Genomic DNA, 15,694 nt, shown 5'->3' with positions numbered 1-15,694 from the left:
TTATTAAGTTTCTTTGCTTTCCTTTTATGTCAACAGCTGTATGAAAAAAAATCACTCATCTAAGAAATAGAGAACATCAGTCTTCTCTTGTCTAGCAGAAAAACAGTCAACAGTGGAATAAGGAGGTTTTCCTACATGTGAAAGAGGTGTTGTTGAATCAAAGTTCATGAACTAACTTCATTCTGTAGAATCCACCTCCCAGGACAGAATTTAAATAATTAAGCAGTCTCACAAAAAGAGAGAGAAGTGGAAATTTGGTGTTTTACAAATTTGGATTAGGAGTAATATAGTTAAAATTTAATGTCTATTAAAAGTGAAAGTGATAAGATTGGCTTGGGTCAGCCCTTGAGTATAAAACACTTCCTCATGAATTTTCAATAATTTTAAGTTATTAATGACATATTGCATTTATGGGGTTTTATTTCTTTTCTCTCAAGTTGAGGAGCAATTCAAAGATGCAGTCAAATATTTAATTAAATCTGTATGGACTGAATTAATCAGATATTCTTGCAAGTGATTTAAAGACTAAGAAATTGTAACTGCAGCTTCCTTTCTAATTTTATCAGTCTTGAAAAAGGTTAATATCATTTTGCTTAATATAACTGAATGTGTTTGCTACTTGACCAAACAAAACATGATTTTCTAGGACCTTAAAGGCATTCAAAATCTCATAAATTTCCTTGTAGAAAAACAGCTTTTATAATTCTTTCAATCCTTGAGCCCTAAAAGTGTTTAAGAAAAAAGACAAAACATTCACATGATGCAAAAGGAACAGAGAACTATATGTTAATGTTAGTGCTCTATAAGGAAATAGAGTAAATACTCAAATTTCTGAATAAGCTGAACAGTAATTTTCAAAGTTCATTTATAGCAGGGTAATTCTTATTTATGAAACAATCTTACACCCAAATCTTATGTATTAGGGTGGTGACACTGGAACTGCTCTAGTTAAAGGGGAGCAGAGCCTAGAACAGTGCTCCCTATAGCACAGTACATGCTCCTCAGCCTCCAAAACCAGATGGAAAAGTGATTACTTGAATCCCCGTAGTGCCACAGAGTGGGTGACTGTGGCTTTGAAGTATGACAGACTTGGGTTCTGTCTTAGGCTGTTCAGGTTGATTTAACAAAATATCATAGATTGAGTGGCTTATATATAACAGAAATTTATTTCTCACAGTTTTGGAGGCTGGTAAGTCCAAGATTAAGTTGCCTGCAGAGTCTCTTTTATAAGGGCACTAATCCCATTCAAGAGGACTTCACCCTTATGACCTAATCACCTCCCAAAGGCCCCACCTCCAAATACCACCACCTTGGGGGTTAGAGGAATAGGTTTCAACATATGAATTTTGAGGCGACACAAACATTCAGTCTATAGCAGGTTCCAATCACATTTCCACCATTAGTTGTAGTTACTTACTTTAGTAAGACTTAGTTTCTCCATCTAAAAATGGAGATAGACTTACCTCATAGAGGGCTTATACAATTTTAAATAAGTTAATGTAGGTAAAGCTAAAGCATTTCACATGGTTACAGCCAGAGTCCCTGCTCTCAAGAGGATATAGTCTGAGAGTTGCTAGCCATTCTCATTTCCCCTTCCATATGTTTATTAACATCTATAGTAGTGAATCTCAAGCAGGAAGGCCTGGCCCCCTTGAGGATTTGCAGTCCACTATCCTCCAGATGAGAATTCCTGGGTTGGACTTTCATGCGGGAAAAGAAATTCAAGTAGCATGGTGCAGAGATGTTAAGATAGTGAGTGTGGTTGCCCTGATCCAGGATTGAAGCAGACAGAGGGATCTAGGATAGTTCCCAGCTTCCTAGATTAGTAGACTGGGAGAAACAGTGGTGGTATCCTGTAGGAAGAAGTTTCTGTTGAGGGTAGGGGTGGTGGCCAGAAGAAAGAGATGAAAAGAGAAGAGATTTTGAGGTGAAAGACATGTTGGGCATGGAAAAGACTGCAAGTATTAGAGTCAGGGAGTGTTTTTTCATCCTGTGATCCACCAGAAAGGCAATGCAGTGAGGCTAATCCACCAAAGCATTATTGATTTCCCCCAAGTTGATCACTAATGGTCTCAAGTGGTGGGACCACAGGGAAGAGACAAGTGGAAGGAAATGGTATCCCTGAAAGAGATAAATGATCTGCACATCCAAGATCTAAGTACTGACTGTTCTCATTTTATTGTCCTAGGGCAGCAGGTTCTCCAAGCTGGGATAGTTTTGTCCCTTCTTGAAGAATAGAGTCTACATGGATATTTCTCAACTTTTGTGGTCTCCAAGTATAATGTCTGCTAATTTTTAACTATTTTTTTCTTGACATCATTTGAGGTTTGTCTCCTTAAGCAATAAACTCTTTATGTTTCTTCTTTGATTGCGTGATTCTTCTAGAAGTTGCCTTTTACGATATGTCTGCTTTCTTACTATTGGAATGCAAATACTTTCTTAATAAACATTTTAAAAACATCAGTGAAACTTAAAAAGGAAATGACAAGTTCCCGAAATTCATATTTAAATAAACACAGGCATTTGATTTATGATTCTTAAGAAATATGAATAACTTGTTATAGTTGTGACATCATAGAGAGATATTTACTTACAAATTACTCAGCTTCCTTTTTCCCAAGAAGGTTGTGTTATTTCTGAATCAAATGTCCCAATGTACTGAACAAAATAACTGGAAGTGAGGATAGATGTCTCTAATTTAGAACATTCTCATGAAAATTATTTAAGCTTTGTTTCAAAAACGCTGCAAAAATCACTAGATAAAATGCTTTTTATATAAGCAAACTAAATAATCTGCAGAGGCTGGTGAGTAGATTCCTGTATTCTGGCAAATGATACACCAAGCTTCTCTTGAAAAACCAAATCCTAAACCTATATTAAAAAAAAAATCACACAAGAAGTCACATTTCAGGACTGTGATAAAGAACAGCTAGTTACTGTATGATGGTTAAATTCTTTGATTTTGCAAAAGAAGGATGAAAAAGAGGGATTTATCTACTTTGTATTAAAACAGGTAAAGCTACAATAACTAAAACAAAAATGGTGCACATGTCAACAGAAGCTAACTCTCCACTGTCCAGATGATAGAGTGGTTAAGTGGGCAGACCCTGGATTTGGACCACCTGGCATGTGTGCTGTCTTGGCCCCTTGGCTTACCAACTGAGGTACCCAAGGCAACTTATCATATCTCCCTAACTCTAAGTCTCCCCATCTATAAGTTGGGTATATAATTAAGACCTGTTGGCAAACAATAAGGAATAATGTGTGTAAAGTAACTGGCAAAAATTTAGTATTAAATAAATATTAGTTATGATATTATTATACTTAGTAAATTAAGGTAAAAAGAAAAAAATCAAAATAAGAAAGAGATGGGTTCTCAAAAACAAATGACACTACCCATGTTATTTGAGAACATATTGTTAGATCCTTGCTTCACAATAACACTAAAATAAATTCAAAATTGATTAAAGAATTTAAGGGGAAAATGTCAAGAACTTTTACATAAATATCTAATATTGAGGAGGGAAAGATATGTCTAAAAAAATGAAAGAAATCAGAAAGAGAAAAGTAATAGTTTAAGTATAATAAAAAAAACTATCATGGACTTCCCTGGTGGCACAGTGGTTAAGAATCTGCCTGCTAGTGCAGGGGATACGGGTTCAAGACCTGGTCCAGGAAGATCCCACATGCCGCGGAGCAACTAAGCCCATGCACCACAACTATTGAGCCTGTGCTCTAGAGCCCACGAGCCACAACTACTGAGCCCTCATGCAACAACTGTTGAAGCCTGCATGCTAGAGCCCATGCTCTGCAACAAGAGAAGCCACTGCAATAAGAAGCGTGTGCACCACAACAAGGAGTAGCCCCTGCTCGCCACAACTGGAGAAAGCCCGCATGCAGCAATGGAGACCCAACACAGCCAAAAATAAATAATTTAATTAATTAATTAAAAAACTATCATGAACATTAAAAATCAAAAGAAAAATTACTAAAAATATTTACCACATCTATAAAATAGAACAAGTCATTATGCATAACAAATACTAACAAGTCAACAGGAAAACAAACATCCCAAAAGAAATATGGCTGATGGCAAGAAAAAACAATTCATAAAAAATAGAAATACATGAGTCTAATAAGTATACATAAAATTTGTTAATTTGTAATCAAAGAAATTTACTAGTAAACAAAGAAACCAAACTTTATGGGCTAAAAATATTTCATATTACATTTATCAGTATGATAAATTAATTTTGTGAATCTTTTGTTTATTCACTTATACATTTTAAGAGAATATTTGATTCTAGGAAGGGTTTAGGAGATTCCTGGTTAAAGGGGCAAATGGACTTTTTCGGGGTATGTGTCAAGCACTTTAAATTGTTCATATTCTTTGACCCTTTTAGGAATGCAGCCTAAGGAAAACTAATGATGATTTAGTGCACAGTTATCTCCAAACATTACTTCTAAGCCCCAAATCTCAGTGTTTCCCATACCTTTTCACATAAAAACAAACATAGAAAATAATATTTGTACAACACACAGCAGGACCTGGAATCGGCTACTTGCACCAGAATGTGACTCAAAGCATTTAAGAGGAGGGCTGGAATGCCTGGATCCCAACACATCTGTCAGCAACTCATGACCATCCATTTCACAACCACCATTAGCCTTGGACAAACTAACTGGGAATATCCAACCAAAAACTCTAGCATTAATTCAAATATAACAACTCTGTATTATGGTTTGACACTAAAATAAAAGTCTTAAACTTTAAAATGGTATGAGGATATTTGGTCTAATAGATACTAAAACAGATAAGGCTGCAAAAACATGTGGGTATTAAAACTAGGTTTATAAAGAATTTTATGTCAGACTATTACAATTATGTAAAGGAAAGAAATGCAGGATGCAAAGTTGCTAATGGACTATTTTCCAAGTTCAAATTATGATATGAGATATTTACAGACACACATGCATAAAAATACTGGAAAAATAAAACACAATGTGAAAATTTGTATTTTATGTTGTGGTTTTGGATCTTAAACTATACTCTTTACTGAATTTTCCAAAAATTTTATAATAAATACTATTATATTTATAATTAAAAAATAAATTTGAAATAAAGAAGACTAACATAGATAATAGGAAGTTACATCAAATTTCATTTTTGAAATATTTTGCATATCTAATGTTGATATTGATGTTGATATTTTATTAACTTTGGGAAATCTCTCTAGAAATGTACAATACACAGAAAAGAGGAAAAAAGAGTTCAATATCTTAAAAAAGGATGGACATTCAATATGACCCTTTCAAGCACAGTTTCTAAGATAATCTTTTTCCCTAATGTTCTTCTAACATACATCATTATGTCAACATAATAGCAGGAATATATCATATTTTTTCAGTTTGAGTCAGCACACTCCTGAGACTCAGACTTTATATGTGGCCCCTTCTTATCACAGGCCAAAAAAATGATCTTGATTAGATTAATGTGGTTGAGAGGGCAAGGAAGCCCACAAGTGTTTAATTTTCTCTAGGAAAGCATGTTGTATCCAATCATTTTAATGTAATCTATGTAGTTTTTATAGCTGAAGAAGATGAACATGTAAGAGAAAACCTTTTTGTGAGGATCTTAATGTTTTTCCATCCCCACTAAGGGACTGAATGTTAACTTCCTGTGCTCCACACACAAAGAGACCATTTCAGCACGCATGCTGCACAGTTCATAATCAGAGTATGAATAAGGTTTTTACCTCACTACACAAAAATCCATATTGTTTTCCTTCTGCTTCAGTACATTTATATACCAAACAAATGAAATTTGCAGTAGCAGGCAATCATTTTAATAAAGAATTAGCAATAACTTGAAAATACTGAAAATGTCAAAATACATTTTCTTTTTTGCCCATCATGTTTATAAGAATTAGTGGATTCGTCCTGAGTTGGAATCCTTGGGACATAAATAGCATGTTGACATACATCTTCTTGGGCATTATTGGCTTATAAATCAATTGTATCTACATTAGTGCATATTAGGCCACTCTTTCTTCCCCAACTATCTTAAAAATAAAATTCAGAATTTAACTGATCCCAAGAAATGATTTCATAATTTTACTAATGGAGAAACAGGGAAATTATGTAGAGAGACTGATTAATTACAAAAGTTATAGTCAATGTTTTACCACTCATTATATCATGCTTTATCATCTCAGGCCATTTTTTTGGTGCAAATGTGACATTTAGAAGTTACATTTTTAAAATTCATAGAAGTTTTAAAAAATAATATTTGCATAGGTTTAGGCAAATATTTCCACCATCAGTGTGTTAGAAATCAGCAGACCTGAAATGTCAAATGGAAAAATCCCAGTAGATTCCAAAATTTGGTTAGATAACTTGCTGACTATAGTACTTGGTTTTAAGCAATTTATTGGCATCCTAGATCTGTGAGTGATAAAAGCCAAGCAAAATTCTACAGGATAGAAAGGAAATGAAACAGTAAAAACCTTTAGGGTTGAGCAAAATGTGTACCAATTGCTATTCTTTAGCAGATAATCCATTACGACAATTAGCTGCCAGCAATTTGTCAACACTGTATTTCAAGGGATGAAATCCACCATATTTTATTATTTCTACTTGGTGAGATGATAATGAACATTAATTTCTTTCCTTTTTTATTTTGCAGGAGTACAAATTGAAATACATTTAGTCTTAATTCCATAAATGCTAGCTGTGATCCTATTTTTCCATGCTAGGTATATAATGCAAGAAAAAACTGCAGCTTGTTCATTAACCTGTACATTCAACATTTCTTCCACTGGCCAGCTATTTAAATCAATTTACATAGAATTACAAACTGTATAAAATATGTACAATTTACTCATCATAAAATTATACTTGAGTATGAAAAAGAATTTTGAAGATGTTTTACTGAAAACATTTAAAATGTCAAGTTGTGAAGATGATGAAACAGACATAATTTCCATGGCAGGGGTTGTTTGTAGGGAGGAACACTATCAGTAAGAAACAAGGTGGAAAGTAGAAGTATCAAAATTCATAGTTAAAGAAATAGTCTAAAAGTCCACTAAAAATTCATACTCATATTTTATACTGGAAAGCTATGGGGACAATTGTTTTAATGCTTGTCAAGTCTAAGTGATAATTTTGTAATTTTATATCTTTTTTATCTTATTTTTATTAAAGTATAGTTGATTTACAATATTACCTTAGTTTCAAGTGTACAACACAGTGATTTAATATTTTTATAGGTTATACTCCATTTAAAGTTATGATAAAATATTGACTATATTCCCTGTGCTGTACAATATATCCTTGTACCTTATTTTTTTATACATAGATAATTTTAATTTTTTTAAATGTAATCTTTTTATGGCATGCCTTATGTGAGAAGAGGTAACAATCTGGGAAAGAAGGAGTTGTAGAAAAGAATGAATCTCTAAGGAAATACAAGGCATTTGTGCAACCTACCTATTGTAAAAGGCATTTGTGCAACCTACATATTGTAAAAGTCATATGATTTCAGCAGATTTCAAAATTTTCATTTAGTCTCAGCAATACGTGGTCATTGAGTGTAGTGGAATTCTTCTTTTAACACAATTCCCAAGAGCACCCCAGATTTGTTATAAGAGAATTCCACTGTACTAATCAACAGTCCGACAGGGAATAGAAATACAGGTGGAACTCTTTGCTGACCTATTTCATTGGCTGAATAAAATTTTTAAAATTAGCAAAATCAATTTACCTAATTCAACCCAATAAAAAGAAATTCACTTATAAACAATGTCTTTCTTATCAAAACTCTTTTCTGAATTTCTACATCAGTTGTATGTTACTGGAATTATGCACATAAGTGTTTCTTTATCTTCATGTTTTCCAATTACAGTTGTTATCAAAAGAATATTATATCTAACCCAAATTTACTCTTTTTTAAGTTTATATCCATGGGATCTTGAGAAAATGCAGGATGTGTGGGAAATTCCAACTTCAGACAATTAGGTCCACACCTTACTACTTGTGAGTAGAAATAGAAAGAATCACTGAAGAGTGGGAAAAAAAAAAAAGCTATCACTTGTCCCTAGAACATCAATTTAAAACATGGTTTGTTTATTTACTAATTCAGAAAGCACAATTAATATTGCCAAGTCAACCTTAAAAGTAATCAAAGTTTACCCCTAATCCAGCTAAGTAGACATCTACTTTATTAAGATGATTCTGTAATCACCTGAGTCTAACTTTTGCATCAAGTTTGCCGAAGGAATCTTCTCTGAGACATGTAATATTGTCCTCTTTCCTTTCCTTCTGAGTACCCTCTGAATTTTAAGATCCCCTTCTCGTCATGTTGCTCTGGCTTCTCATACTCTTTCAATTGTCAAGGACACAAGCAAGATTAGTAGTCTTTTATGCTCCAGATTTAATGATCACTTGCTCTCATAAAAATTTACCTGTCTCATGATTTAGTCCCTCAAACTTCACTTTTTCACTATCAACTTAATCTAACAAATAATCCTATCTTTAATATTGGCTACTGATAGTGGCCTAATTTTATTCTTTCTATATTACATCTGCTGTTTAATAGTGGCTCTAGTGCCTTAATAATTGTATGGACCCTGACAAGTTCTGTGAGAGTTTAGGCACTGGGAAATATGAATATATCACAGAAGGGTTGTCAAATCTAAGTGATAAGTCATAGGACTTGCAAAATTCAGAGACGACTGATATTGAGTATGTGAAAATGCTTAACAATTAAAAAGTGCTATACACATATATGATATCATTACTGTTACTATTACCATCATTCTAGTTAGTTTTACCCATCTTCTCAAACAGATAAGACTCTTCAGAAGGAAAATGTACTAAAAATATAACTTTTAGTAACTCCTAGGAATTTTAGGAAATCTTTCCCTACAAGAGTCCTTCTTTTAATTTTCCTTCTGCTTTAACTAAGAAATGATGACCAGTTACATAAGGTCTTATAGAAGTCAGCTTATGATGGGCTGGTCAGTATTGACCAATGAATAAAATACATGAGACTTACAAAGGAAAAGGAAAAAAAGTAAGATATTGAATGCTAAATATCTTTCTTAATTATCTTTTCGTCTTCCCATTATGCTCACATACTTGTTTAATACTTTCAAAACAAAATAGAATTTCCAAGATTAAGAAACTAGAGGAACTGTGAAATTTTAAAAATCATTGATAGTAAGCCTTTATGGATCATTGATCTAAAAAAGTTTATGTACTCTATTTATGAACTAAAAGGTCATAATCAATATCTGCCGCTTTGTATTTTCTTCCTAAGACTTCCTTTTTGTTGTTTCATTTTTAATGAATAGATTTATCTGACAAATCCAGCTTTAATCTTCACAAGGTGTAGATATGCTGAGACATTCCAGAACAGAAAAGGAGGAGGGAGAGAGGGAAATTCCAAAAGAATGATTTGCTTATTTGGGGGAAGATAAAAATGTAAATCTAAATATTGCTTTTACCTCACTCAAATATTCACAAAATATTTTAAACACCGCTTAAGCCACTGGGGAAAAAACGTTTCCAAGAGTCTGTTACCCACTTATTAATATCCAATACCCAACATGGAAAGTTAGCAAATAGAGACAGCATGTGTTGAAACTACTCTAAATGGTTTTCAACATTTGTGGCATGTCTATATTTTTGCAGGAAATGACTCAAAATTTGCTTTGAAGTATTTTGTACTTCTTATGGTAATAAAGGAAAAAAAAGTGCTGCTTTGTTCCAATTCTCCATTAATATTTAGATAAAGCCACAATTTTCTTCTTGATTTACCAAAAATACAATTGTAAGAAATATTATTTAGGGAATTTCCATCTAAAATATCATCAATCTGACATAATTTTTTAAGTCCATGTTTTCTCCATAATAAAAGCAGCTACCATCTAGAAACTATGTTCAAGGTCCTGATATTAATTTATTTATCCATTTATTGTTTATATTCCACATACTCACCCCCTAAATTAAATGTTTAAATTTACATTTGACTTTAAATGGAATTACAGAAATTTTAAGAGTTCAAAATCTAGTGAATGTGATAAATGAAAAGTTAAATTGGCTTAGGACAAATTTCTGCGTTAGAAAAACACTATGTGAGCACTGTGAAAAGAAAGCAAAACTTTCCAAAGGTCAGTTTGAAATCACTCAGAAGTTTGACCAAAGAAACTATTTTCTCTTTGGGTTATTAGGTATTATTAAGTAAGCTAAATAATATGGACAGGATAAATCTTGATTTTAGAAAATTATTAGAAAAAGAATTTAATGCTATCTTTTGAGATATGAATAAGGCTTTGGTGGAATTCACAGATGATGAAAAAAATCTTTGCAACAAGTGGTGAATGACAGATTATCCCAAACTGAACAATGACATGCTTTTATCATCATGAGGTTATGAAGACATACTGAAGTTTATAAATGTCAGAAAGTTCCTCAAAAAAGTTAACACAGACCAGGATTACAATCCGAGTATAATATTTGTATCAATGCATACTCAATTACAATCTATGATGTGGGAACATTATTTGAAACCCTGCGTTTGGTTGTGGCATAACCCACACTTTACAGGGGACTTGGCAAACAAGAATATGTTCCGAGAAAGCATCCAGAGGAAAATGAAATCTTTGAAAACTACACAATGTAAGAATTGGTTGGAAGAACAGATTGTGGTTTGGCTGGGAAAAAGTGTCAGATGGGACATACTAACAGCTTCTACTATCTGGAGGTCGGTTCAGTGGAAGAAGGACTATTACCTCAGGAGTAGAACTAAGACCAAGGGTTACATGTGATTATGAGAAATATAAGAAAATGTCTAACAAATAGGAATAATCTGTTTATAAAAGAAACAGGAAGGCACCAGAACTGTCAAGAATGTGCAGTAGAAGGGAGACTAGTGCTCAACTGACCTCACTGCTTTTTTTTAAAAAACTAATTTTAATTAAAGTATAGTTGCTTTACAATGTTATATTAGTTTCTGCTGTACAGCAAAGTGAATCAGCTATTTGTATACATATATCCCCTCTCTTTTTAGATTTCCTTTCCATTAGTTCGCCACAGAGCACTGAGTAGTCTGACCTCACTGCTTTTTTTAGCTTTGAGATCTTGGTCCAGTTACTAAACTTCTCTGACTTTCCATTTCCTTACCTATAAAATGGATGTTCTTGCATTGGATGAAAGTGGCATAGGAGGCCAGAATACTGAGGTAAGGGAGAGGAAATCCTGAACTAGATGACCACCATGCTTCTTCCTATTTCTAAGTTTCTACTATTCTATAATAAGTGAAAAGAAGATATTTTTCATCTCATGGTAAGAAATTATTGCTAAATAATTTCGTTTATTCAACATATAACTATTATGTTGTATAATGGGTATATAGTGCCTAATATATATAGGCACTATTCTAGGAATACAGAAGCGAAAAAAATGCACAAAAAATGCTTGTCCTCATAGATCTTATATTATGTGGGAGGAGACAAGACAATAAATAAGTAAATCATATAGTATAGTAGAAGCTGAGAAGTGCTATATAGAAAAATAGAGAAATTAGAAATTTTATTTTATTTTATTTATTTATTTATTTATTTTTGTGGTATGCGGGCCTCTCACTGTCGTGGCCTCTCCCGTTGCGGAGCACAGGCTCTGGATGCGCAGGCTCAGCGGCCATGGCTGGCGGGCCCAGCCGCTCCGCGGCATGTGGGATCTTCCCGGACCGGGGCACGAACCCGTGTCCCCTGCATCAGCAGGTGGACTCTCAATCACTGCGCCACCAGGGAAGCCCAGAAATTAGAAATTTTAAATAAGGCCTGGAAGCTTCAAGGAGAAGCAAACATATGCACAAAGATACATTAATTTTATCAGTAATTGTAAAATTAATTTCCTTATGAAATCCATTGAAAAATGTGGTACCCTCAACCAAATGCTGTGATCCAAATAATGTTCCAAATAATGTAATCTCATCAGAGGATGTTATGGACTGAATTGCGTTCCCCCAAAATTCATGTTGAAGTTCTAACCTTTAGTACTTCAGAATGTGTACTAAATAGGATTAGTACACATTCTGTACTTCAGAATGTGTACTAATAGGAAATAGGATTTTTAAGGAGGTAATTAAGTTAAATGAGATCATTGGGATGGGTCCCAATACAAAATGACTGGTGTATTTATAAGGAGAGGAGATTAGGGCACAGACATTTTACAGAGGGAAGAACATGCGAAGACAAAGACACAGAGAGAAGGCGCTGTCCGTAAGCCAAGGAGAAAGGTCTCAGAAGAAACCAACCCTGCTGACACTTGGATCTCAGACTTCTGCCTCCAGAACAGTGAGACAATACATTTCTGTTGTTTAAGCCACCCAGTCTGTGGTGCTTTATTACAGCAGCCCTAACAAACTAATGCAGGGAATATTGTAGTATATTAACCCAGTCTAAATATTAAGTTTAGGATAATACAAGATTGCATAGCCATTTTTAGAGCAACTCAGAATCTTTTACAAACTTTACATTTAGAATTTATATGTAGATTTCAGTTTTTTTCTGTGTTTATCCTTTTAACATTAAATTGCATTGAAAATCTTAAACCTAATGGTTTCCTCCCAACATACTCTATGGAAGAGATATAGTTTAACCAAAATATCACAAGGACTTCACAACTAATAATACCTTGCTTAAGTTATATGTAAACTTTCAGGATATAAAAAACAGTTATTTTTCTATCAAGCTGTATATAAACTTAGTGAAGTTTAAGATGGCAGCTCATAATCTTTTAGAATGTTCATGTGCACAAGCAAAAAGTTAATAATACTAGAAATTAGATTTTCCCACCTGCTTCAAATCTTATTCCCCAATTGCTGAAAGAGCTCAGTCCAGCTTTGCTGGGTACCTGTAATCAAGCTGGCCACCTACTCATACAAGCAACTGCATAACTCTGTGGAATATACTGGATGCATGTTTTAAAATATTCTTTAGTTTGAATAATATTGTTTCCTAGTTCCTTTAGATGTTCCTATTAGTGATATACATTAGTTTTAGAGATAAAAATAAGTAAATGAATATACTTACAGGTCCTGTTAATCTAGATGCTTTCTCAAATTCTTCACCCTCTTCCATCAGTGCTTCTTCAGTTCCAGCTAAAGAATCTATTTTCACAAAAAGAATGAATAAACTAGAGTCACATATTGCTTACTAACTCTCTGATATATAAACCTATTATGAGAAAGATATTAAAGTGACTGAACCAGTTGTTGAAAAACCATAGTGTTTGTGATTTAAAATAGGGTGTAGAATGTTATTTATTTAGCTTAAAGACACTGTATGAAAAATGTTTAGTATTTCTAATTTAAGAGGGCACAGTGAAGTCAGGAATGTGCACGAGCTGCAGCCATCTTAGAGCAACACTCCTTTTGGCATATTAGTTAGCTAATTGTTGGAACGTTAATGTCCTTCTTCTGTCTTGTGATTTTCTATTTGTTTTATCCATCAACTTTTTTTTTGCTACACTATTTAGGTATCAATTTGTGTTCTCTCTTTTAAATGGGATGAAAAATTCTGAAAAGTTTGGAGAAAAGTACACATTATTAAATGGTGGTAGGCTTTCCATTTTAATGTATCAAGCAAAAAGTTGTAATTATTCACTTGACTAAATTGATGAGTGGGTGGGTAGCAACTTTCAAATATGTGAAGGAAATGATGGCAACACTTTCCATATGTCTGCTGAATTAAATTAATTATAACAAAGATTTCTATAGGCTATAAAGAATTCTTCAATAAAGACAGATACATGGAGCATCTAGAAACAGTCTGTATTTTAATACCTTCCATTCAAATAAAAACATCAGTTAAGAGGAAGGTATTCTAAACCACTGAAAACTTTAAGAATTGATTTCTTATATTTATTAATTTTAAAGAGCCATATGCCTCCCTAAAGAAGACTTTCTTCAGATTCACATACATATGGAGACAGATTTTTTTCCTATTGCATAAAATGTGTGCTCTGGGAAGAAAATCAGAGCATTAAATCCTCCAAGCCCTTAATGGCCACTCAAGACCAGAGAGACAATGGAAAGCTTAGCACAAATCCATAAGCATAGCTTTTGAATCATGGAGCTCTCTCTATCTCGGATAATTTAGAATTTTATATTCAAAAAGAAAAATAAAACTGGGATAAATGAGAATTATATCACGTTAAAAATATTAATCTATTAATGAAGGAAACTTGAACCCCTATCTATTTTTTTTTTTTTTTTTTTTTTGCGGTACGTGGTCCTCTCACTGTTGTGGCCTCTCCCGTTGCGGAGCACAGGCTCCGGACGCGCAGGCCCAGCGGCCACGGCTCACGGGCCCAGCCTCTCCACGGCATGTGGGATCTCCCCGTACCGGGGCACGAACCCATGTCCCCTGCATCGGCAGGCGAATTCTCAACCACTGCACCACCAGGGAAGCCCAAACCCCTATCTCTTAAAACCCCATTGTAAATGTGACACTAGATAGATTCTTTACATTAGAATGTATAAGTTAGCATAATTCAAGTCCTCCAGGACTGAATTATATTCTGCAGAACTGTGAGCAAATATTCCTGTAATTTCAGCATTCACTTGGTATTTTTTCTATTTTATTTGTGTGTTGAAATTTTTATTTGTGTAGAATATTGACAATAAAATGTTCTATTCTACATTATAAAGCAAATTATTTCATTTACAGAAGAAAACGCACTCTCTTGTGGATTTGCTAGGTTTTTTATAGTTAGAAATACTATATAATAAGTGAGTTCTCAAGTTCCTCTTGGTGAGCAGTTAATGGTTTTAAAGAGATATTGTCATTGCATTTGTTTTTTATGCATATGTACATTAATCAATTCATTCATCCATTTATTTGTATATTCATTTATTCAAAAAAACTATAGGCCAGGCTCTCAGCTAGGTGCTTTCAAAACAAGTTGAGCAAGAAAATTTTCTATGACTCTTTCTCTCTTGGAATTTATTTGAACACCTTTACAGTACTGATTTTTTTAATAAAAATTAACATTTATAAAGGGAAGGTATTGGTAACTTTATATGGTTTTACGTTTTGTTCTGTTCTTGTTTTGGTTGAAGTCTTCCTGGTTATTGGTGCCATATCCAGTGAGATCTACAGTGTGAAAAGATCCAATCAGCTCAGCAGAAAGGGACAACTGTGAAGTGCACCAGAATATTTGTGAATTTACATATCTGACTGTATTAAAAGTTAAGTTGAAAGGACCCTTAAATAGCCCAAATCTAGTGATAGAATATTAATCTAACAAGTTAGTAGGGACAATAAACATCATGAAATAAAACCTTAGTGTTTAAGGCTGGGAGGGGTACACTCCATTTTTTAAAGTGTTCTGAGTACTTTGCGTATTACCAACTACTGGTGGGTGCATATGCATAAACTATTTTGTCCTGTCTATTCCAGAGCAATTTCTTCTAAGTATAAATGATTTTCAAAATGCAAGCAATGAATTTTTTGAGCTTTCTTTAATAACATGGAGGGGAAAATGAGTCTCTAAATTTGTCAAATGTTAGAGAGTTTATCTCCTCATTTGAGAGAAGAAACTGAAGCATCGAAAGATAAAGTACTTTTGTCAAAATCTAAGTTTCTGGCAGCACTTGGACTAAAAACGTAGCCCCCGTGGTTGATTG

At 33.7% G+C, this 15,694-nt stretch overlaps 1 protein-coding gene across 1 annotated transcript in view; it reads right to left on the bottom strand.

Annotated features, from left to right (window-relative positions):
* Positions 1 to 15,694, bottom strand: part of LOC308630061 (uncharacterized protein C8orf34 homolog) — a gene marked incomplete at both ends in the record, with an annotated part of 332,109 nt that overhangs the window by 74,281 nt on the left and 242,134 nt on the right. Inside the window, 1 exon segment of the mRNA XM_081258441.1 lies at positions 13,098 to 13,174. Coding sequence (XP_081114567.1) covers positions 13,098 to 13,174 — 77 coding nt within the window.

The sequence above is a fragment of the Mesoplodon bidens genome (genome assembly GCF_964165515.1).
Source record: "Mesoplodon bidens genome assembly, chromosome: 16".
NCBI lineage: Eukaryota > Metazoa > Chordata > Mammalia > Artiodactyla > Ziphiidae > Mesoplodon > Mesoplodon bidens.
Note: the sequence above shows the minus strand (reverse complement) of the source record. Positions and strands in the feature narration are given on the sequence as shown.